The 22,549-nt window shown below is 36.4% G+C and overlaps 1 protein-coding gene across 12 annotated transcripts in view; it reads left to right on the forward strand.

Annotated features, from left to right (window-relative positions):
- Positions 1-22,549, forward strand: part of kcnq5a (potassium voltage-gated channel, KQT-like subfamily, member 5a) — a 193,537-nt gene that overhangs the window by 165,213 nt on the left and 5,775 nt on the right. For 3 of the 12 annotated variants that reach the window (XM_038272545.1, XM_038272547.1, XM_038272548.1), the window contains 6 exons: positions 3,586-3,639; positions 8,897-9,138; positions 13,581-13,689; positions 15,317-15,448; positions 16,681-16,797; positions 22,402-22,528. In XM_038272545.1, coding sequence (XP_038128473.1) covers positions 3,586-3,639; positions 8,897-9,138; positions 13,581-13,689; positions 15,317-15,448; positions 16,681-16,797; positions 22,402-22,528 — 781 coding nt within the window. The remainder of the gene's footprint in view (positions 1-3,585; positions 3,640-8,896; positions 9,139-13,580; positions 13,690-15,316; positions 15,449-16,680; positions 16,798-22,401; positions 22,529-22,549) is intronic. The other 9 variants (XM_038272549.1, XM_038272551.1, XM_038272552.1 and 6 more) reach the window with 5 other exon arrangements.

Genomic DNA, 22,549 nt, shown 5'->3' on the forward strand with positions numbered 1-22,549 from the left:
TCAACATTTGGGCCCCTTATGTTCAGCCAGCAGCTTCATATGTGTCTAAACTGGAGAAAGCCACACACGTACAAGTTTAAAAGGGAATCGGTTTTTGCTTTCTGCCAAATGCACAAACAAATGTGCTTCTTGTTCTTCAACAAACCAAGATTTAATGAAGCTTTGTTGCTTCCACAACATGTATTCCCCAAAAACCCTCCTGCCTCAATGACTTAGAGTAATTATGTTTTCCTTTCTTAGAAACTTTTCGCTGCAGCCAAGTCCAATTTACACTTGTTAAATCATAATTACCCAGACTTTTATGACACTATTTTCTTTTCCCTTGTGCTGCCCTTTTTATCGAGGGAACACGTAAAGGCTCTGCGTTATTAGCGGTTTCACAGACTGTCGACTCACGGCAGCTCGACGGCGGTAGGTGCCGTGGTAAACGGCCTGTGATGTTCATTTAGCAGACTTGTAAACACCAGCAGTTGTAAATGTGGGGTGCACCGCAAAGTGCTGCAGCGGATATCAAGCTGTGTGTAAGTGAGTTTGAGTTGGAGGCGCGAGATGAAAGATTGCCGAGTTTGGTCTTTGGTTTATGAGGGCAGACAGGTGGGGTATGTTGAGCTTGTTTGTATTTTGTGGCTTACTTAAGTTTAATTCAACCCCTATTTGATTTGGAAAGCCATGAAAAAAAACAGCGACTAATAAACAACTCATGAAATGAACTTGTTTCTTTGGTGCTTTTAATCTGGATGTTATCTGTAAGTGTTCAAAGCTGTAGCTATCCAGTTTGTTAAATAAAATGTATGCAGCTATTGGCAATTTCTTTTGCAATGTGACTCAAAGAACATCAGTCAAACCAAACTAAGCAAACAGAGCTATTACATTTGACATGTTTATTCTAAAACTAGCAGAGATGAAAGTGAATGCAACATGTTGCTTACAAGCAGATAGTGAGAAAAGGTTCAGGACACACTGCCTTACAAAAGTAGCCATAATGTATATACACATCTATATTTAGCTTTGTGGTGGTGGGGCGATTGTGAGGATTTGGGGGTAGTCATGTTGCAACTTAGATGACTTTGGAAAGTTAAATGTTATGTTTGTTATATATTGTTGTGTTTTTATACAGATTTAGGCTGCCTCTCCCCTTCAACAAGCCCCCAATTTTTTCAGTTAATACGTTTCTAGAGGTATTGACATGACATTTTCACCAGATGTCGGTAACAATCCATGCAATCTACACATGCAATGAAATAAAACCATAGATGTACAGAAATTTTTATGTGTAATAAAGTGAAAGGGTACAGAGAAAAAGTACTGAACACACTTACTGAAATGTATTTAATACATTGCCTTTGTTGGCAATGACAGCTTCAAGACGCCTCCTGTATGGAGAAATTAGTTGCATGCATTGCTCAGGTGTGATTTTGGCCCATTCTTCCACACCAACAGTCTTCAAATCTTGAAGGTTTTTTTTTTACATTGGATTCAAGTCAGGTGATTGGCTTGGCCTTTTCAGCAGCGGAGAGTGTCCTGTGTGTTCTGGGTCATTGTCTTGCCGAAATGTCCACCAACATTTCATCTTCATCCTTCTGGTAGATGGCAGCAGATTTTTATCAATAATGTCTCTGTATATTTTCCATTTATCCTTCCTTCAATTATTTGGAGTTTGTCAGTACCATATGCTGAAAAGCATGATTTTCCCACCTCCAAACTTCACTGTTTGTATGGTATTTTTGGGGTGATGATCAGTGCCATTTGACCTCCAATCAGGATGTGTATTATGGCATCCAAAGAATTCACTTTTGGTCTCATCTGACCAGACTATATTTTCCCAGTATTTCACAAGCTTGTCTAAATGTTGTTCAGCTAAGTTTAAACAAGCTTTAACATGCTTTTTCTTCAGCATTGAAGTCTTGCGTTTTGAGGTTGCTTACATACCGTGCCAATTTAGTGCATTGCTTTTTATCTTCCTTGAAACAATGGTTCCCACTAATTCCAGGTGTTTCATAAGCTCTCTGATCTTTGGCTCTTGGACAACTCTTCTGATCAGTCTTTTCACTCCTCTGTCAGAAATCTTGCAAGGAGCACCTGGTCACGGTCAGTTTATGATGAAGCAATGATTTTTCCACTTCCGGATTATGGCCCCAACAGTGCTCACTGTAATCAATGCCATCATTATTTGCAATGATACGTTTACGAAGGTCCTGAGAAAGCTCTTTACTTTTACCCATCATGAGGAGTTTCTTGTGTGATACCAGACACAACTTTTTCATAGGCCATCATTTGGGACTGAACCAGCTGATATTAGTTTGCACTGACAAGGGGTAGGATGGCTTTCTAATTCCTTAGAGACTTCGACTGGGGAATTACCTTTTCATTCCTTTTTTCACCTCTCTTTCTTCACGTGTTTAATACTTTTTCCCTTATGCCATTCCACTTTATTATACATAACTTAAGTTCTGTACATCTATGGTTTGAATGCTTTGTATGTGTGGATTGCATGGATTTTTATTGATGTCTGGTAAAACATGTCATATCAGAGAGAGAGAAAGATATTTTTGTTTTACCAATAAAAACCCAAAAGATGTAGGTTCTTTGTTTTTTTCTGTTTTCAGTTACACTTCCTGTAGGTTTTTTTTTCATAAAATGTTTGATTTTGATATTATAGTTAAAAATTAACTAACTCTAGGTGTATTTTTAGGGTCCTATCGAATGGAGAACTTGATCCTAGCCCCAAGTATGCAGGAGGATTTCCTCAATATTTGTCTATATTCTTCTTTCTCTTAACTTCAAGTATTTTCTCTGTCCTTGCTGAAGAGAAGCAATCTCCTGTTCTTTCTCTACATCTTTGTTGAGTCCCCTTGAACAACTTACAGAAAACTGCAAATAAGAAAACTTATTTTCAGCTGATGAACTGATGTGGTCTGTAAGATGTCTAATGTCTGAAACCAGGGATGATTATTTATAACTTAACTCTTCTCAAAGTTTCTCTTGCCATGTCCGTAGTCTTCTTGATCCTGTACTTTCACTAGCTCAAAAACCTGAGGCCATTACAGAGAAGCTGGATTTAAAATTTAAACAACTGGACTTCATTTTACTTATAAGATTGCATCTAAAAGCAGTTTCACTGCATTTTGCTGTGCTAATAGAAGGAATTCTTTTTAATAACAATTATTTCCTTCATTTATTTTTAACATTCAGATATTCTTGCAACTTCACAATTACAGTATAAGTGCATCAGGGTTATAATTATAAAGTCAAATGTAAAGAGTTGTAGGTTCAGTAGATCCTGTGATCGTAACGCTGTACCGATGAGAGAAAAAACATCTTTGGCAGAACAAAAATGGATTCTTTGTCAGGGAAACACATTATTCATGTATTTCTTTCCAATGTGAGAGGCGCCTGAGCTCAGGTGGGTTTGCCTCTACGCTGTTTATCCTTTCCTCTTTGAAATGTGTCCTTTGCCCCTCTGTCACTGTTGATTGTGAGTCAGTTTTGAAAGTAAAGACTTTGACCTTGTTCAGTTCAATTCCTCTTCACCTCTCTCACCCGTCTCTTCTTCATTCCATTTTCTATTCCCTCTCTTTCCTATAGTAAGGGTCTAACTAATTGGGGACGCTTCAGAAAGTGTTCTCGGAAATATAGGAGGTACTTCTAGCATCTTCTCTGCCCTGGCCTCAGCCAAGTGTCCTATATGATCGACTGACTAATAGCATGAAGCAGAATAATTTAAACCCACCTTTCTCATAAAATCCCTTTGCTCCTTTCTATCATTTAAAAAAAAATAAAAATCTGGGATTGCTAACTCTGCCTGCTGCTTGCTGGATGCAAATCAGACTGCTTCTAATATGAAAATTAAAGGGGAATTACATAGAAATTAGATGTTTCTGGACATCACAGAATCTTGCTTTTCCTTTAAGATTTTGAAACACGTGTTTTTAATAACTGAAGTAAAATGTTCAACAAAATGGTTCAGTCAAATCTAAATTCCCCTTTATTTAAATGTTTTATCAAAATCCACACCTTCTGTAACTTACAGCTCTGTGTAAATTGCTTGAACTCAATAGATATATAAATTTTTTAGGAGCCAGAGTTTTTAAAGTGGTTTAATCTTGATCTCAAGCAATAGTTCTCCGGGCTTTTTGAAGGTCTTTCAAGGTGCTGCTTTTAAACTGCAAACGTTTTAAATCTAAGTAAGTAAAATTTTCTTAAAACAAGCTTTCTTTTTTTTATTGAGCCAGTAAGGGAGACATTCTGCCAATGGAACAAGACAATATACTGTACATTTAAAATGAAACACTACTGCAGTCTCTTGTTTCAAGTGCACACTGTCTAATTATCTTATTTTAAGGGTAAATACTCATTCCAATTGGCAGATCATATTGTTAAACTGCTCAAATTAATAGAAAATATATTTATTTTAAAGAGCCATTTCTCATTTTTAGATAATCTGAGCATTGTACCTGGTCATGCAGCAAAGGCTGCAAATTGCGCTAAAAAAAAAAAAAAAGTGGATAAATGGAAGACGGAAGTAGAAATCTTGAGCACTAAAAACTTCTGCATAAGACATTTTGTAACTGGCAATAATTTGTTGTTTGAGAGGGGAAAGCAAATAAACAGCAACCTGACCACAAACTGCATTTTTCCTGTTTGAAGATATGAGTCTTCATTCACACTGCAAAAAAGATCCATAAATAAGTCAACATTTGTTCAATTAAGTTTATTTACCCTTAATTTGAGTAGGTAAATAAGATTATTTGTCAATGGAATTAGTGTTTTTACTTTTTAAATAAGATAACTAGATAATATGCACTTGTAATAAGACAATGCAGTTGATTTTTTTCTTATTTTAAATGTAAATTATCTTGTTCCATTGGCAAAGTGTCTCAGTTACCTTCTCAATTTAAGAACAAATATACTTGTTTTAAGAAAAATTACTTATTTAGATTTAGATTTTTTCCAGTGTAGATGTTAAGTGATCAGAAAGCAGGGAGAAGATCAGTTAGGCTACTGTAGCTCTCAAAGTGTCTCTCAATCAGCTTTCATTTAATCACCATGGTTACCTGATGCTGTAGTGGCTGATGGGAGTCCTGTTAACATTTCAGAGTTTTATTCAGTTTTGAACCACAGCAGCCTACGTTTTGGAGAAAACCCAATAGTTGCCCAGAAGGAGGGTCTCTATCTCCAAAGGGTAACATTTTACAAGTTTGAACCCGATCATTCACCCACACAGTGTTGCGTGTCATATTTTATTGTCATGGGGGAGAGTGTTGTAGATGGGGGCAGGCAGATATGAACTGGAGATGAAAGAGACTGAATTAGACAGTTCATGCTGAGGCAGACCAGAACCAGTCTAAACCAGACCAGACTTGAAGTTACAGAGAGAATAAGCTTCAGCTTGAATCTGCAGTGAAGATCTGACGTACCTTGAAGCTTCAGAGGAATTAGATCTGGCAAAAAGCAGCACAGGATCAGATATGGCTTGATGCAGAGGTCTTGCTTAAACAAAAAGAACTGAAAGACTTTCAAAAAGTGGTCAAAGAAGACCCTCGTTTAGCAATACACTTGTAAGCAAGTAAAGAATTAAGGATGAACTAGATCATAAAAAAAAAACATTATTCTGAATTCTAAAGCCTTGTGGTCAAATTCATTATTTCTACAGAGCAACCACAGGTTGACATCAGCAGAAGTTCCCCTCTGGTTATTTTAATACAGCTTTTAACTTGTTGGGAATAATTCCTTTATCTGGTTAAGACAACAAAAACATTGAATGAAGCAATTCACAGAGCTGGAATCTGGTTCTCAAAAATAAAGATAAATCATGTGTAACATCCATTACTGTTAATCCATTTTGACTGCATGCTTCCTGCTTTGCTGCACCCTATCTTTTTCAGTTTTAGTCATTTGAGAGGAGAAGATCTTTTATTGAAAGAAATAAATCTCTCTGTGCAGAACTATTACCTCATTAAAACTCAGATAAGAGAGTGAAGTTGACAAGATTGAGTTGATTTTAAGGCATTCAGCATGTAGTAAGAAACTAACATACTCATCATGATATGAATGTCAAAAAAAAATAGTGTTTTTAGACATTTATTTAAACCTTTTTTTTTTTATTCCAGAGCTGTGTGTTTATTTAACAAACAATAATGTGTTAAATAGAAAGAATTGTGTGCAGAAGTTTACTTTATTAAGGATTTTCTCTCAGACGGATCCAAAATAATGTTTTCGGCATCCAAGCACTACAAATTATAACTCAATTCACCAAGTAAAATATCATTGATGTCAGAGGAGGTAATTGGAAAATCTAATTATATATCAGAAAAAGGCAACTGTATCACAAATAACATCTTGTTACAACCAAGGGAGAAAAAATACCACCTCCGAAATGTACATGGCAAACTTTTTACCTGCTGGGCTGCATCTGTCAGCTAAGATGAGGGATGTGAAGTGGCTGTTCACACAAACTCTTCCAGTTTGGACAGCAACAGGTTGCATGATCTTATCACCAGCAACACTTAGAAGTGTTGCATATAAAGTGACTTTAAAATATAAAATACAATATAGAATGACAAATCCTGTACTTTTTAAAGCCAGAGGTTTGATTGGCTAACATTCTGCATGGTTTGGGGCAACAGCTCACTGGCCAGGATAAAGTAAGTCATCTTACACGTACATATTTATGTAACATGGATGGATCAGTTAAAGGCTCGCACACAGTCTTTACTTATTAATGGCATGTTAGAGCTCCCTTGTAATCTTATATTGGAGCAAAGCTTAAATAAAGTCTGAATCCAAAATTATCCTGCTCTCTCTCCAGCTTGTACCATTAGAAAGGAGAGCCATGTTCCAATAATTTGTTCTGCCTTGTATAAAATAAAATTGTTAAACTTTAAGAATGAATGTGAGTTAATTATAATTTTTATGTTAAAAGCATGGATCCATTGTGCCTTGTTTTAAAGGATTAGGTTGTTAATTGTAGAATATCTTTGTTTTTATATTTCTTTGTTATATTTTGTGAGCCTTAGTACAAATTAAGCATTAGTAAGCACAACCGGGCATTGTTACAGGCCATGTTATCAGCATGTACTCATCTTATGATGGCTATTCCCAGAAGGATAATACAGCTTGTTACAAATCTCAAATAATGTTCAAATGATTTCCTGAGCATGAGATCATTGTACTTCGATGGCCTCCATGGGTGCCAGATCCTAACAGAGATAGATATCTCTATTATGATTTTGGGGGATTTGCCCTAATGGATGTGCAGCCAACAAATCTGCAGCAAATGTGGGATGCTTTGATTCCAATTTGTACTAAAATCTCAGAGAAAGATTTTGACAGCTTTTACAAACTTCGCTGTGAAGGTTTCAACCAGTTCTTAAGACAAACGGCAGTTCACCTGGAATTGTTGAACTGTAAAATTACACAGCCACTAGTGAATGTGTATAAAGTCCTCCTAAAATTTGGTTAAAAAAAACTTTCACAAGTTGGATCTCAGAGATGAAAATGTTTAAGTCATGAACAAGCATTTGACTGGAGCGGAACTGTCTTTTAAGCTTTTACCCACTTCACAGAGAGGGTTGAAATCAGAGCAACTTCTGAATCTTAATCTTTGACAGTTTGGTCAATTAAAATTATGTTTCAAACCACAACCTGCTAGAAAACCAAAAGTTTCAAATATCTAGCCATTGAGTTGAAGTAAGTTAGAAGTATTTCTTAAGTATTCAGAACTGTAATTTAGTAGAACTACTGGCAATAAAAAAAAAACCCTTAGCATAATGCTGCCACCACCATGCTTGATAGTTGTCAGGTACTATGGCACACAATTCTTTGTTGTAAACATTCGCAGCACAAAAAGGTTTTCTTCTAATTCCACTCTGAAACAAACAGCTAAAATGAATCATGACACCCTCCACATTGATTACGTGCATTTTTATGATGAGTGGTAATACTGGAACCACAGCTGCAGAAGATGTGATGGAAAGGTGCATATCTCTTTCTCTCTGGTCTGCTGCATTGCATGCTGGCCTCCATTCATTAGATGAAGTATGACTTTTTTTGCATTCACACGCTTCTGTTACTAAATATGTGAACCCAATGTGGGAAAAAAATATATTCTTTCTGCTTTTAATGTTGCTGATGCTGAGAGCTTTTTATTCTGTGTTGAAAGATTAATTGAGTGATGGAGACAAAGGCTGTACTAATGATTGAACATTAGCAGCTCTAGTATAATTCCAACACAACATGAATTACTAAGGTAGAAAAAAATGTGCCTGTGTAATTTGTCAAAACAGTCTGTGAAGGATTTAGATCTCATATTTTTCTTTTGGCAAAAAAAGCAGTAGGAAGACCCAAGATCTGAAGGGGAAAAAAAGATATAAAAGTAAATTATAGTGGAGTCTCACCAAGTTTCTCTCAATACTGGAGTCATTTGTTTAATATGGACTTAAAATGAATGTGGTGATGATCTATTAACGTTACCATGCTCTCATACCACCTTAAAAAATCTCATTAAGGCTTTTTTTTAGAAGAGTATAAATGAATACATTATCAGCCGACGTGAGATTGCTTTGCAGCATCTCAGGAACCAGCGATGAGGGGTTTTATTATTTTGGTGGCTTGGCGATCAGTCTGGCTCTGATTTAGTGTTTTGGGCATGTCAGTTGGATGGATGGGCTTTCGTCTAAAGGAAAAGATGAAAACTCTGCTCTGATTTTTTTCACTATCTGAGGGAAAATGATTGTTGACAGCATCCTTTCTTGTCTCACTTCTAGTTCTCTGTCACCTCCAGCTTGAACTCTCTCACTCTTCTTATCTCTATACCTCATTTCCTTACTTTTACTTAAAACCTTCCTTCCATCCATCAGCTTATCCCTCACTCTCTCTTTTTAATCCATCTCCTCAGTCAAAAACTGAGTTTCAAGGAGCGAGTCCGAATGGCAAGTCCTCGTGGTCAAAGCATGAAGAGTAGGCAGACATCCATCAATGATCGCCAGCGCTGTTCCCCTGGCAACGAGGTGGTGGGCAGTAATGAGCTGATGGGTGGGAGCCCAGCCAAAGTGCAGAAAAGCTGGAGCTTCAACGATCGGACACGTTTTAGGCCATCGCTGAGGCTGAAGAGTCAAAACCGCACAGCTGCTCCAGAGGGTGAGCATGGTGTCAAGTTATACTGACCTGGATTCTTTTTTGCACAACACCAACACCACAGTAGATGGTTTAATTTGTCACTAACATGCAAAATCATTCTGATTCATTCAAAAATTTGTAGCAGACTTTAGTTATTAAATTGTGAATACTTATTTAAGACAATGTTGATATCCTCATCAACAATTTTAATTCCAGCAATTCCTTCTACCATCCTAACATAAGTTATTTTAGGTTTCTTAGAACAGTTGAGATCACATCCCCTTTGAAAGCGCAGATGCTGTAAACTAGTGTTGTTATTGTTATTTTCATATAAACGCTATTTGGATTAAACATTTTACTTATATAAATTATAGCAATATTAGCATGTTTAGTCTTATTGGTATAAACATCAGTTTCTTTATTCAGTCACATGAGATTTTGGACTCTTTAACTGTATGATTACCAAAAGGTAGCCAATATTTCCATAACAAGCATTTTTTCCTCCACATGCTCCTGCAGAGAGCTCAGCAGGGTCAAAAATACAACATTACCACATTACTTTCAGCCATCCTGTTACCCTTAAAGGGCAACATTCATTAGAAATATGTACATAGTCCACGCTGGTATCAGCCAAAGTTTAGTGCTCTATTGGAGCAGCCTTTTAAAAACAGTTTCTTTCAGCTTTTAACAACTTTTTTTTTAATTTAATTTCAATTCTAAAAGCTTTGCTTAGAGTCCCCTTTCCTCAGTAACAGCTTCTACTCTGAAGAGTGTTGTGATCAGAACAAACTGGTCAAGCTTACATATGATTTATCTGCTAATTAAAATTTTGAGTTCATGAGTTTCCAAATAATAATTATCATTATCAGTCATTGCAAATGTAAATGAAAACTTGACCCATGCATTTAAGCCAAACCTCAGGGTGTTAGGGTCTCTTGGGGCGTGCATTTTTTCTGGTGTGAGTGAGCCTCCTGTCACAGACAGGATCTTTGCTCGTGGCAGGGCTGACCCATGTTGCTGCACCCCCGGGAACATTTCTCACTCAAGATGACTAGCATGTATTTAGCTGACTAACATTTTAGCTGATTGATAACTTCTTCCTGCTGTACACATACCTGAACCACTTTATGTCTCGGCTCTAGAAGCAAGTCCTCTGCATGTAATCACACACCAAACAGAACCAGTAAAACTTCTGGTGTCAGGCAATCACACTGAAGAACATTTTTTTTCCTTTTCTCTTCATCCTAATGTCTTATTGTTATAGGATGCTTCTGGCTCATGCTTCATAATCCTCACCTGAACTGGAAAGACAATAGATTTGAGTCATGGAGTAACCTCTGTCTGTTAAACTGTCTACAGTTGGCCATGTCTCCAGTCTTGAATTCTCAAGAACAGGAAACTGCAGGAAACCTCTCCCTGGTTCATCCTGGGTATGATGACCTTCATCTGGTTTTCAGCAAGTCTAAGGCTCTCTCTCTCCCTCCCTTCACGCCCATACAGTATGACTGTGCTATTGAGCTACTTGAAAACCTGTCCAATCCTTAGAAAGAGAGTGTGGAGAGGTACATAAATTTTCCCTAGCTGCAGGAATTATCCACACCGCACCTATTGGAGCAGGTTTTTCTTTTTCTGGAACAAGGTTGGATCACTAACAACTTACATTAATTACAGGGGCCTAAACCAGATTATTTTGAAAAAGAAGAGCCAATCCCTCTTCTGTCAGCAGCTTTTGAACCAATACATGGCTCGTAGTCATAAAAATGGCTTTTGAAGAAAGGCGCAACTGGTTGGAGGGAGCTGAACATCCTTGTACAGTGCGCACTGGCCTATCTCCGAGAAGCAACATTTCTGAAACCTACACAATTACTTTGGTCTCTGTTTTTTCCCTTGTTTTAAGTTCTTCATCTCTTACCATCCAGGCTAAAATAAAGGATTAAGTCCTGGGGGCGTACCGAACAGGAACCTGGAACTGGACGTCCGAACTGGGTTTATGTTCATGTTTTCCTTAGGTCCCACCTAATTCACTGGGCCCAAACAGCAAAATGATCCTGCCATCCTGGAATAAACACAGCTTTAGCACTTTTTAAATTAAATTTCTGGTGGTCTACAATATGTAAGGATGTTAAAAGTTAGCATATCCAATATGTGCCCACAACAAAACTAGTCACCACCATCCCAGCTGTCTTTTTCAACCATTGCCTACAACTAAACGTCCACTGTCTCATATTGCCTTGGATTTCGTTACTGGACTGGCACCATTTAGGGGTTTCACCGACATCCTCACTATAACCAAGCACTTCTCCAACTCCTGCAATCTCAACCCTCTTTGTTTACTCCCATGATCCCTTGAGACAGCTGAGCTTCTGAGTAAGCGTGGTTTTTGCCTTCACGGAATCTCTTGTGGAATCCTGTTGTACAGGGGTCTGGGATTCATCTCCCAGGTCTGGAAGAAATTTTGTACTTTTTTGGGGACAAGACTGCTCTCAATCTGCCCTTCTAACAGTCCCCCTCCATCCACTATTGGCATTGGCGAGCACCTAGCATTCACTGTGCAAAGGCTTTTGGATGCTTATCGCAGAGAAAGGGGTTTTCAGTATCTGGTCAATTGGGAGGGTTATGGACCTGAAGAACAACCTAGGTTCCCAAAAACTACAAACCAACACGAAACAGGGAATAGTGGGAAGCTTGGAGCACTAAGGAAAAAATATGGGACTAAGAGTCTTGCTCAGGGACTGAGAGAATGGAAGCAACCCACTCCAACTACCTGTATTAGGCCACTATTCCCCTAATGTCCTGCCACCAGTTAGTGAGAGGTTAAGATGGAAATTTATCAATCCAAGTTACCGCTCAAAACCGTTCAATCTCCTGCAGGATGTTTCTGCAAAAGTATTTAAAGTTTTTTTTATTTAGAAGTTGGCAGTTTGTCTTTAAGTTTTTTGCCCAAAAAAAAAAAAAAAAATGTTCATGATAGATTCTGAACTAAATTAACTCTTTACGTAAATCTTAGTACCGTGTGCATTAAAGCAGATAGGGATATATAAGTTAGTGCGCATCAGTGACTCATACGGTGTGGAGAAATCACATGTCCACATTTATCATTGCTAAAAAAAAAAATTACTTTTCTTTCTGTTTCTGATATATAACGATTCCTAAAGCAGCCTTAAGATCTCCAAGATGCTTCATGTTTGGTTTTAACTCCTATTCATTCTAAAGACAATTAGATTGTCTTTAGATTGGCTGCTCAATGATTCCAGCCAATGTTCACAATCAAATCAGCGTTTCAGAGGTACATACTTATCACATACAGAGTTACAATAAATCAGATGCTAAGGTGCTTTATGCTTGTTTAAACAAAAGTGCATCCTGACCTGCATCTTAACTGGAAATAGAAGATTTGCATGTTGTTGTTGTTTCAAACAATTTATTCAATGAGACTAACAAGCTATCCTGAGCTACTGAGTGCAAAGCATAACAAAGGTTTGTCTTTCCCAATGGGAAACTTTGACTAAATATTATTAGAATTGGTCAAATGAAAGACAAAACTAATAATACTGAATCGTCAACATATCTCTTCATTATGGTTGCATAAAACCTGACATAGAAAAAAGATTTCAAGCCTTGTTTTAAGATTGTTTAGTTTTGTTTGGTCGTGTTGTGTCCATTTTAGCAGAGCTTATTTACATTTAGAGTTCACAATACATGCACACAGACATAACCAACAATTTCGACTTTTTCGGTTTTTTATTTGATTTTGTTTTCTGTTTGTGTTTTGTTTATCTGTCTAGATGAGTCAACATACTTTTGTCAAAGATAAATGATTTTTTTTCTTTTTTTTTTTGCTAAACCTGATTTCTGTTCACATTGCAGTCTAGACATAGTTCTTAGAATACTGAAAGTCATAATGGGGTATTTTTCCTTACAGTTTACTGTGTCTCCTTAACGATTTGATAGCAAAAGTGTTTTCTTCTTGATTCTTGTTACATCATTACCCCCTCCTACTTTGCTTGATTTTGTGTAAACCTTTCTCAACATGTCTTCCAATTTAAAAAATGTAGATAGATAGATAGATAGATAGATAGATAGATAGATAGATAGATAGATAGATAGATAGATAGACAGACAGACAGACAGACAGACAGACAGACAGACAGACAGACAGACAGACAGACAGACAGATAGAAAAAAAGACAGACATGCAGACAGACAGACAGACAGACAGACAGACAGACAGACAGACAGACCTTACATAGTCCAGTTGGCAAAATCTTTCTCATTCCTCATGTTCCCATCCAGGCAGAACATAAATTTTCACCTCCCTTAAGCCAAATAGTATCAGCTTTAAAAAATAATATTGACGTCTCCTGTAGAGACTCACACTGAAAAATATGTTTGATGAGTTTAAAGGCTGGAAATAATTTGCTACGGCCCTCCATTGATGATGAATCAGTGCTCCTGTCTTTCAGTAGACACAGGCATGACCACAGATGATTCCTTTGATGAGAAAGGTTGCCATTGTGACGTAACTATTGAGGATCTTTCCGCTCCCTTGAAGGTTGTCATCAGAGCTGTCAGGTAAGCATAGATACGTACAAAAGTATGCTTAAATTAGGCTGTTGGACAATATCACTTCTGGTCCAGCTGTAAACAAATAACATTAATTTTGTTTGCATAAAAAACACTGATCCTTCAATTTAGATTTAGTTAGTGACATTCCAGTTTTAGTATTTGAATTTAAATATTTTTCTTTTTTTTCTGTTTCACCACACCTTCTTTTAAACCTTTAAGTTGGTTTCTTGATGTCTTTGTAAAGAACTATAAACCATACAGATATCCTGGTCCAGTTCCAGTTTATCGTTTGGGGTCCTGTCCAGGATTGTGTCAGCCACTCCCTTAATGAGACACTGGTAATAACCTGTGGAGCTTTAATTAGTCTGGGTTATTGACAGTACAAATGCTAGCTTATTTTAAAAGAGATAGTTTGTTTAATCCCAACCATCTTTAAGCAACACATCAAAAGTGAGAAGTGTTGAATTAGCCCAACTCCTCTACTGATCATTATATAAAAAAAAAAAAGGCAAGTTAAAATATCCTTTACAAGATGTGTTCCTTACAAAGAAACATCCCCATTTTTTTGGTCTGGCAGAGAGAGCAGCCTGAGAAGAAGTTATTAGTGTGGCTTTAAAAAGCAACATTACTAAAGTCATTTGATTCTAACCTTCTTTGCTTTGAGAAATGAATCCACAGATGCACAAACTGCACCTCTATCTTCTGACTTCTACTCAGCATGCCCCCTCCATAGGTTGCCAGAACCCAGCTCTTTCCCAGGGTTTCAGGTTGAGGACTGGAAATCCCATCCCCGTTAGGTCTATTATTGCAGCGGGTCATTTATCTCGGGGTGTTTCCATTAAAACTGTGAACCAAACAGACAACTGGAATCAAGCAGAAACCAACCGGGAATTGACATCAGCAAAGAACATAGATTTTCTTCCCTCCATCAATATTGTTAACTTATCAGTGCCTACGTTTAACAAATAGATGGAAGTAGATTTTATGTGTGAATGTTTTGTGAATGAGACATTTATTTTTTTTCTACAATCATTTTCTTTTTACATTTTGTAAATAAAATGTAAAATGTTTTTTGTCTCTTTTTAGTCCTTCAAAGTAATTGATGGAAAAGGGCAAACTGGTTTCTTGTTTTCCACCATCAAAGTGCAAATAAAAACATGAAAATATGCTTTTATTCACATTTTTATGGCTTATCTTTAGTGATGAGCTCTAACAATTTAAGCTTAGAAGGGCCATCCCCCTAATTATTAGCTGCCTTGTACACATGTTTTAGATTGAAGAAGGGAATCTGTCATGGTAATTTCCAAACATTAAGATTAATCCCAATTGAAGAAAAATGTTAGTAAAATTGATGCTTTAAAGCCGCATGTTACAAAGCTATGACCACATTAGGGCTTACCTATGTTTTTAATCTAATAAAATAAGGGAAGAAAATGATCCCCAAATTATGGTTTCAAGCTGTTACAGTACCGCCATCTACTGGTTTGTTTTAGCAGTTGCAATCATTTATATTATTATTTAATTATATTGCCTCATGTATTTCCCATGTACACTGTTCATCTGTGTTCTTAAAGAATTTGTGTTCATGGGTCTAATTTAAACATGATTTTATGTGTTCTCTGTATTTGTTAAGGATCATGAAATTTCATGTTGCTAAGAAGAAGTTTAAGGAGACTCTGCGTCCATATGATGTGAAGGATGTTATTGAGCAGTATTCTGCTGGACACCTGGACATGCTCTGCCGCATCAAGAGCCTTCAGACAAGGTCAGGACACTCTGGAAAAAACACTAGAATACACACTTTCTCCACACTTTGGGGTTTTCGTTTCATTTAATTGTTATATTCTTATATAATGAATACTATTTTTGCTCAACTTTGACTTTTTAAATTATATTTTTTCTCACTCTACTTATGTATTTAAAAATCATATCCTTTACAGAAAGGGTATGATGTCATTCTAGACATTTTGAAAATTCAGGATATTTTTTCCTCTGGAGAAAATCCCACTTAAAGACAGCTTGAGTCTGTTTTTTTTCATGGGTACAACATTTATTAAATCTTGCATTACTACAAATATGTAGCATAATCCCCTTTTGGTGATCAGAGAGCTTTTAAAGCCTTAAAGATTCGAGTATTCAGGTGGCAGTTTTAGTGCAACCATACATTTTGGATTATTTTATTTATTTTTTGAAAGACCGATCAATGGGATACTGACATTTTTCTGAAACAAATTACCTTGTTCACTAGTATTGCATTATAAACTGTTTTTGCTGCCTAACCTCTTTTTAATAAATTACTTATTTAATTTGAACAAAGAAAGTACAAAATAACATAAACATAGGCATTTATTTTATACCCATATAAACTAAACTAGTAAGTTAATGGAACTCCGACCACTAGATGGCACCCAAGTATTTTCAGTATGCCAACGTCACTTTGGCTATGTGGTGCAGAAAGGTCCCATCAAGTGAGAATGTCCTGGTATTTTCAAATGTTTATGAAGCTCTGCACCTTTTTTCCAGGTTTTCAGGGCCTTTGAAGGAGAAACAGGCCCACAGCATCATAGAACCTCCATTGTACATAGAGGATACAAATGTGGAAGAGCTTCATCTTAGTGCCATTTGGGTTAAGGGGGCAATTAAAGATTATGTAGCATTTAAGAAGCATCTTAAATTTTTCCTTGTAGTACATTTGAAAAGGAATCTTCATGGTTTCCCTCCAAAACTACCAGTTGGCCTTTGGATCGATGTCTTCACCAGCAATCCTTACAGTTTTCAAGAGCAATGTATGCTCTATTTATACATTTTAGTATATTATTAACAAAAAACCTACTGATAATGCTTCATCAGCTGTTCACTAACCTGTTATCTCTTTTCATGGGTGTATTGCAAATTAAATCGCTTTATTACAGCAAGAAATCTTTTCTCACCAAACCTACCTAATCAGAGTGTTTCTATTTCTCTATCTCCATGTCAAGTGTCTTTTCTTTCTCCCAGACTGGATTCAGTAGTGGGCCCCCCTCCAAGGCCATTAAGAGGCCGTGTCAAGACGTTTTCTTCTCCCTCTCTGCATTTAAGTTACAGCCAGACCCGGAGGAAACAGTCAGCTGCTGGGTTAGAGTTCCTCTGCCCTGATCGTTTATGCAATGGCTTCCTTCTTAACATGGCCGCATGTATCTTGGGTCAAACAACACTTATTAGAATAAAGTAGGTTTTGTTTTAACCTGCCACCATACTTGCTGAAAGGAATTCAATTTCCTCTGTGACATGTGAAGAAATGTCTGCAGATAAAGTGCAGGTTGACCCAGATTTGGCAAGATTGTTCTTATTTCTGCAGATTTTTTATTTATGGATTTCATTTATCTATCGGTGGACATTTTTTGGAAATTCTAATTGTATAGCTACTGATATGACAAATAAAATAAGTATAACTTTTATCAGAGAGGCGCGACTTTTTATGGAGTGACGTTTATCAGAGGGCAGTGATCAGTAGGGATGGGCAATTATTGTATAATTTTTTTCTCACAATGGTGAAAGCAAATAAAGTAGAAATTATTCTTTCTGTTGTGACAAAAATAGACTAAAATTGTTTGCAACCCAAAATCTGCTGTTAGATAGAGGTTACTTTTGCTATTGGAAAGATTTCTTCCACTGATGGATATCTGTTGTTGGAACTAAAGATTTGGGTCATTTTTTTATTAGTTAACATTATTTTTGCTAGTGCTTAGATTTTCTTTTATTTGTCCTAGTATTTTTTTTCTTCTGTTTTTTTCACTCCTGGGTTAATTTACAGGTGCAGGATTTAAAATATTCAGAGTATTGTTTTCATAAAGTTATTTATATATGTAAAACAGCAAACTTAAACTGACTCGTAAAAAAAAAAAAAATCACAGAGGGTGCTTGGATTTAGATTTAGGATTTATAAGTTAGTTTTAGTACAGTTTTAGTTATAGTTTTACCCTTTTTAGTTGCAGATTTTTAAAATTCCAATTAACAAAATTGTTTCCCTAATTTCAGTTTTTGTTTTGCGGTTAGATTCAGCAAACTATAATAAAGATGCTGGAGTCAATGCAAAAATCTGGCAATCAACTATGTTAAAAGTTTCATTGCTGTAATGTCTTTAAAGGTTTTTTCATTAATTATTAGGAAGAGATTGACATAAAATTCTAAAGTAAATAGAAACTGGATTTTTTTTGTAATTAACACTCTTTTTGATTTAGTTTAATGTTTATTGGCTGATGTCCATCCTTCTGTCATGTTCTCTCAGTAACCAGCTTTATAGTCAAATAAGTCATGTTATATTGGACTTGATAGGAACTGTTGGCTTTTTGACACTGGCCCTGATTTTAAGCATTTGTTTTTGTGGGGCTCAGACTTTTTGTATGATTTTCCTGATCCTTCAATTTGCTCTAAAGCACTCGGTCCTAAAATAAACTGACCCAGCCTTTAGCCACAAAGAAAAAGTGTTAGTACAATTAAAATAATTTTTCTCAGTGCAGTTAAAAGATTACGATGAAACACTGGTTTATATTGCCCACCCCTACTGCTTAGACTGAACAAGTTCAAATGATAAACTCTTAAGTTTTCTATTTTCTTTTATTTATTTTTTTTGCCTGTTCATTTGTTACTTAAAGAAATCAAGGGTGTGCTCTGTTTCTGTGTTCTTGTTCGCAAAAAAGAACATGTCCTATACATATGAGATTTTCAAAAACGGTCTGTTTTTGGCAGCATTTTTCATAGCACCTTGAACTTAAACCTTTGCTCTTCTGATCTTCTAATGTAAAAGTCTGTTTTTGTTTGAATTTTGGCCTGCACGGTGGATTAGTTTGTAGCACTGTTGCCTCTGTTATGCCTCAGTATGACTCTGGGTTTGATTCCCAGCCCGGGGTGATTCTGCAAAAAGTTTGCATGTTCTCCCTGTGCATGCGTGGGTTCTCTCTGGGTACTCCAGCCTCCTCCTACAGTCCAACATTACGACTGTTAGTTTAATTGACTTCTCTAAATTGTTCTGAAGTGTGAGTGTGGGTGTGTGCATGTCTCTCTGTGTTGCCCTGTGACACACTGATGACTAGTCCAGAGTGTACCCCGCCTCTCGCCTGCAGACTGCTTGAGATATGCAAGGCCCCACTGTGACCTTTATGGTATAAGTAGGAGAAGATGGATGGCTGTTTCAAATTTAAATTACTAGATGGCGAGCTATCTTATTGTCAAAAGGGACCTCAGTGATTGATGCCTGTTATGCAGTGGGGTTTTCACTAGCTTATGGTTTATGCCTTAATGTTTTACACTTAATGAAAATAGGTCTACTGGGAAGTCAAGTCCTCATTTGGACTCCTCAGAAACATCATACTGCATGTTTAAAGTATTAGTGTCCAGCAGTGAAAATTGTTCAATTCAAGGCAGGAAACCAGGACAGGTGTTTTTATAGATTAATGTAGCAGCTAATTTAGAGCTTCAACTGAAAATATATCTTAATTTAAATATTTAGATGCTGCGCTAAGTAAAATCGGTGCAGAGAAAACATTTCTAACCAAATGAAGTCAGAGCTGATGCAAACACATGCTAATGTGCTGGGATGTTAAGGACACTGTAATCTGGTCCTGATATCTGCAATCAAAAGGGTTTGTCTTTTTAAGCTTGCTTGTTTTTTTGTTAGTTTTTTTTTTTTGGTTGCACAGTAACTAGTTTAATGTTTTTTGTAATGTCTACACCCAGCACCTATCCCTTTTTTTATTTACTCGTATTGGTAGTTTCAGTTTCATTTAAGCTTCCCGTGAAAAGGACAAAAGAGTGTTGTGTGTTCATGAAAACTCTGCTTAAGTTTTCATATGACAGCTGAAGTAGAAACAGATCGCTCTCTTTCCAGTAAGCCCAGTTTTTTCTGGTTTGCCCACTTCAGGGAGTTGATGATGCAAAGCCTATCCTTGACAACTTCTGCGCAAATGTGCAATCAGAAAACTTAATTTTTAATGGAAACTTGAACCTTAAATACATTTTTTCTGCATATAGAGACATGTACAACATGCTTTTCTCATGGTCTGTTGTTAAACTACACTAGACTTGTTTGTTGAAGGTCAGTAAGGTATCTTATTTCTGTTTGCAAAAGGCCAAACAGACAAACAGTGACTGTTTTTTTATTTTTTTATTACTTTATTTTTTTATTAAAGGGTTAGGGGAAGCCCTACACCTACACCTAGTTTAATTCTTTTTAAAGTAGCCACAATGGCATGTAGATATAATTATGGTAGGTTGTTAAATTAGCAGTCTCTGTTAGCATTGGTGCAAAAAAAATTTGTGATAGTCCTTTTTTTTTTACTGTTGTTAGTAATGTATGTATGTATATGTGTCACTGGAGCACATGTTTCGTTACAGCCATAAGAAAAATGTCTGTTGGGCCTGGATGGTAATATTTTCTATTCACCAGATGGATTTTTTCTATAAAGATAATGTCCTGGATGGGGTTGGTCATCCCTCATCTTTGTGGCCCCTTCAGAGAAGACAATTAGAGTAGATCTCCTTTGAAGGGAATCCAACAAAATAGTTTTAGTACCAACACGGCTAAAAGGTTGGTCTGAAAAAGCCATTCCAACACCAAAGGCATCATGATGGTTGGAGGTTTTGATGCAAGAGGGACTGATCTGAACGGGATCCCTTAAATAGGTGGAAAAAGTGAAGCATGATTCGGGGATATTAGCTTAAAATGATAAACATGGGCAAAAATCGGTTTTTGAAAGAAAAATGGCAAATTAGATATAACGGCTAAATACCAAGAAAGTCAGTGTTTTGGAGTGACCATAACACCAATCTAAGGCAAAGACAAGTCTGAGCGAACGGTTCTGTCAGGAGGAATGGGCTAAAATTCCTGCAAACTCATGTTAGTCAAAAAAAATAAATACATTTACTAAGAAACTGTACAATGGTCTCCTACAGTAAAAGAGTCTTTTATCATTCTGGCATTTAGAAAATAATTTATGTAATCCTAACTAACCTGAAATGGAGGTGGTTTAGTCTGATCTAATGTCAGACAGTGAAGAAAAAATAATTGTAAAGTATTTCACAAAATGGATGAAAATAGCTTATTTACAGAAATTTAGATCACATTAAACTTTCAGTCTGCTGTGCCTCTGTGGGACAGAATGTGAAGATCACAGAGTAAGAAGTCTTTAAATTTATGCTTCAGCTTTGATTGACACAAATGACATTTTCAGAGCTTGAACGTGTCCCGAAAAGAACAATAGATTTATGGCTCAATTTTTCCTTTTTTTTTTGCCATTTGGAGAAATAACTTTGCCAATATCTGTCTGTGAAATGGGAAAAAAGATTCAGTCTTGAGATTCATTTTTTGATAATGCTTAAATACCTGACATGCATATATAAACTTAATATCTAAAGAAATGCATACAAATTGCACTTTATCTTTTAGGTGATGCCTGAATCCATCTACCATACTTTATATTTTTAAGGTTCAGTTTTCCCAGTTATTGTTGCCAAATCAGGATAATTTATGTTATATGTCTTTGCTATTCATCCAAAGGACAAGAAAATTCTGAGATATTGGGTGTGAACCGCTCGATGTGCACATTAACCTCACTAACTAAATAACTGCAGCAGTAAAGCCTTCCCTGAATTTATTTATTGCTTAAGGATTTATTTTGAAAACCTTGTAACTGTGTTAAGCTCCTGAAACAACACAGTGCATCAAAATTTAAAATCCTTGAAAAAAAATACAATTTTATTTAACTTTTTATAATTGTGTCATGTTTGAGAAGAAAATAAAAAAATATTTTATTTTTTTTGGGGGGGGGGGTTGTTATGAATATGTTAAAGAGCAACACATAGTAGATTGTACTTGTGAGAATTAAGGAAATTCTACATAGATTTCAGAACTTTTAACTCGAATTATAACTGCAGATATTGTTTGAGTGGGTAACTATCACTTTGATAAAAGTAGGCTCTGAATTGTTATTCTTTCTCCCAAAATAGCTTGCAGTAAGTCATATTAGTTGGAGGACATATAGAAAAAAAACCCATCAATAATCAACTGATTTTGATTTGTAATTAGATCTTACATCATCTCAGTTTTAATCTCACTGTTGTCTCTGATGGGTTGCTGTTTGGGATTGTTCTAGATTTAGGATTAAGTTTGGGATTGTTCTGGATTTAGGTCCATCTTTCTTTCCTTGAGCTTTGAACAGCTTGTCAGACAAAACCTTTTCCGCACTGTGATACTGCCACCACTTCATTTTTAATTAATGATGGCATGTTTGAGGCCATGTGCATTGTTAGTTCTGAAGCTGTCACAGCAGCCATATCGATTTTATGATTGATATGTTCACTGGTGGACCATATAATAATTACTTGTATCAGATAAAATGGAATAAAAACAAATGCATCCGACATTGTTCAGGTTTATATTTGAAGACCAAACATTGGGGTAATTTTTATTTTCTCTGGCACAATAACTCTCCATAAATTTAATTGTAATTTCCCTCAGGGATTATTAAAGTATGTCTGATTCTGATTCTGAAAATGGTTTACAGTTTATACATGACCAAGGGCTGGGAACACATTCTGTGCTTTGTCTTGCAAATTGTCTGACATGTGCTGCAACCCTTTGATGGCTAACTCAGACTTACTCCTACATGACCTGATGTTTTAGATCATATCATTTAATAAAGATTAGAGCCTTATCATCTGTCATGTTTGTGTGTCTACTAGGGTGGATCAGATTCTGGGAAAAGGGCAGATTGCTGTGGATAAGAAACCAAGAGACAAACTGCACCACGATGGAGACTCTTTGGAGGGCATGAGTATGCTTGGACGCGTGTGTAAAGTAGAACGACAGGTGTGTTTTTACAAAGAGAAT

Source organism: Cyprinodon tularosa, unplaced genomic scaffold, assembly GCF_016077235.1.
Source record: "Cyprinodon tularosa strain WSP-4 unplaced genomic scaffold, ASM1607723v1 ctg836, whole genome shotgun sequence".
NCBI lineage: Eukaryota > Metazoa > Chordata > Actinopteri > Cyprinodontiformes > Cyprinodontidae > Cyprinodon > Cyprinodon tularosa.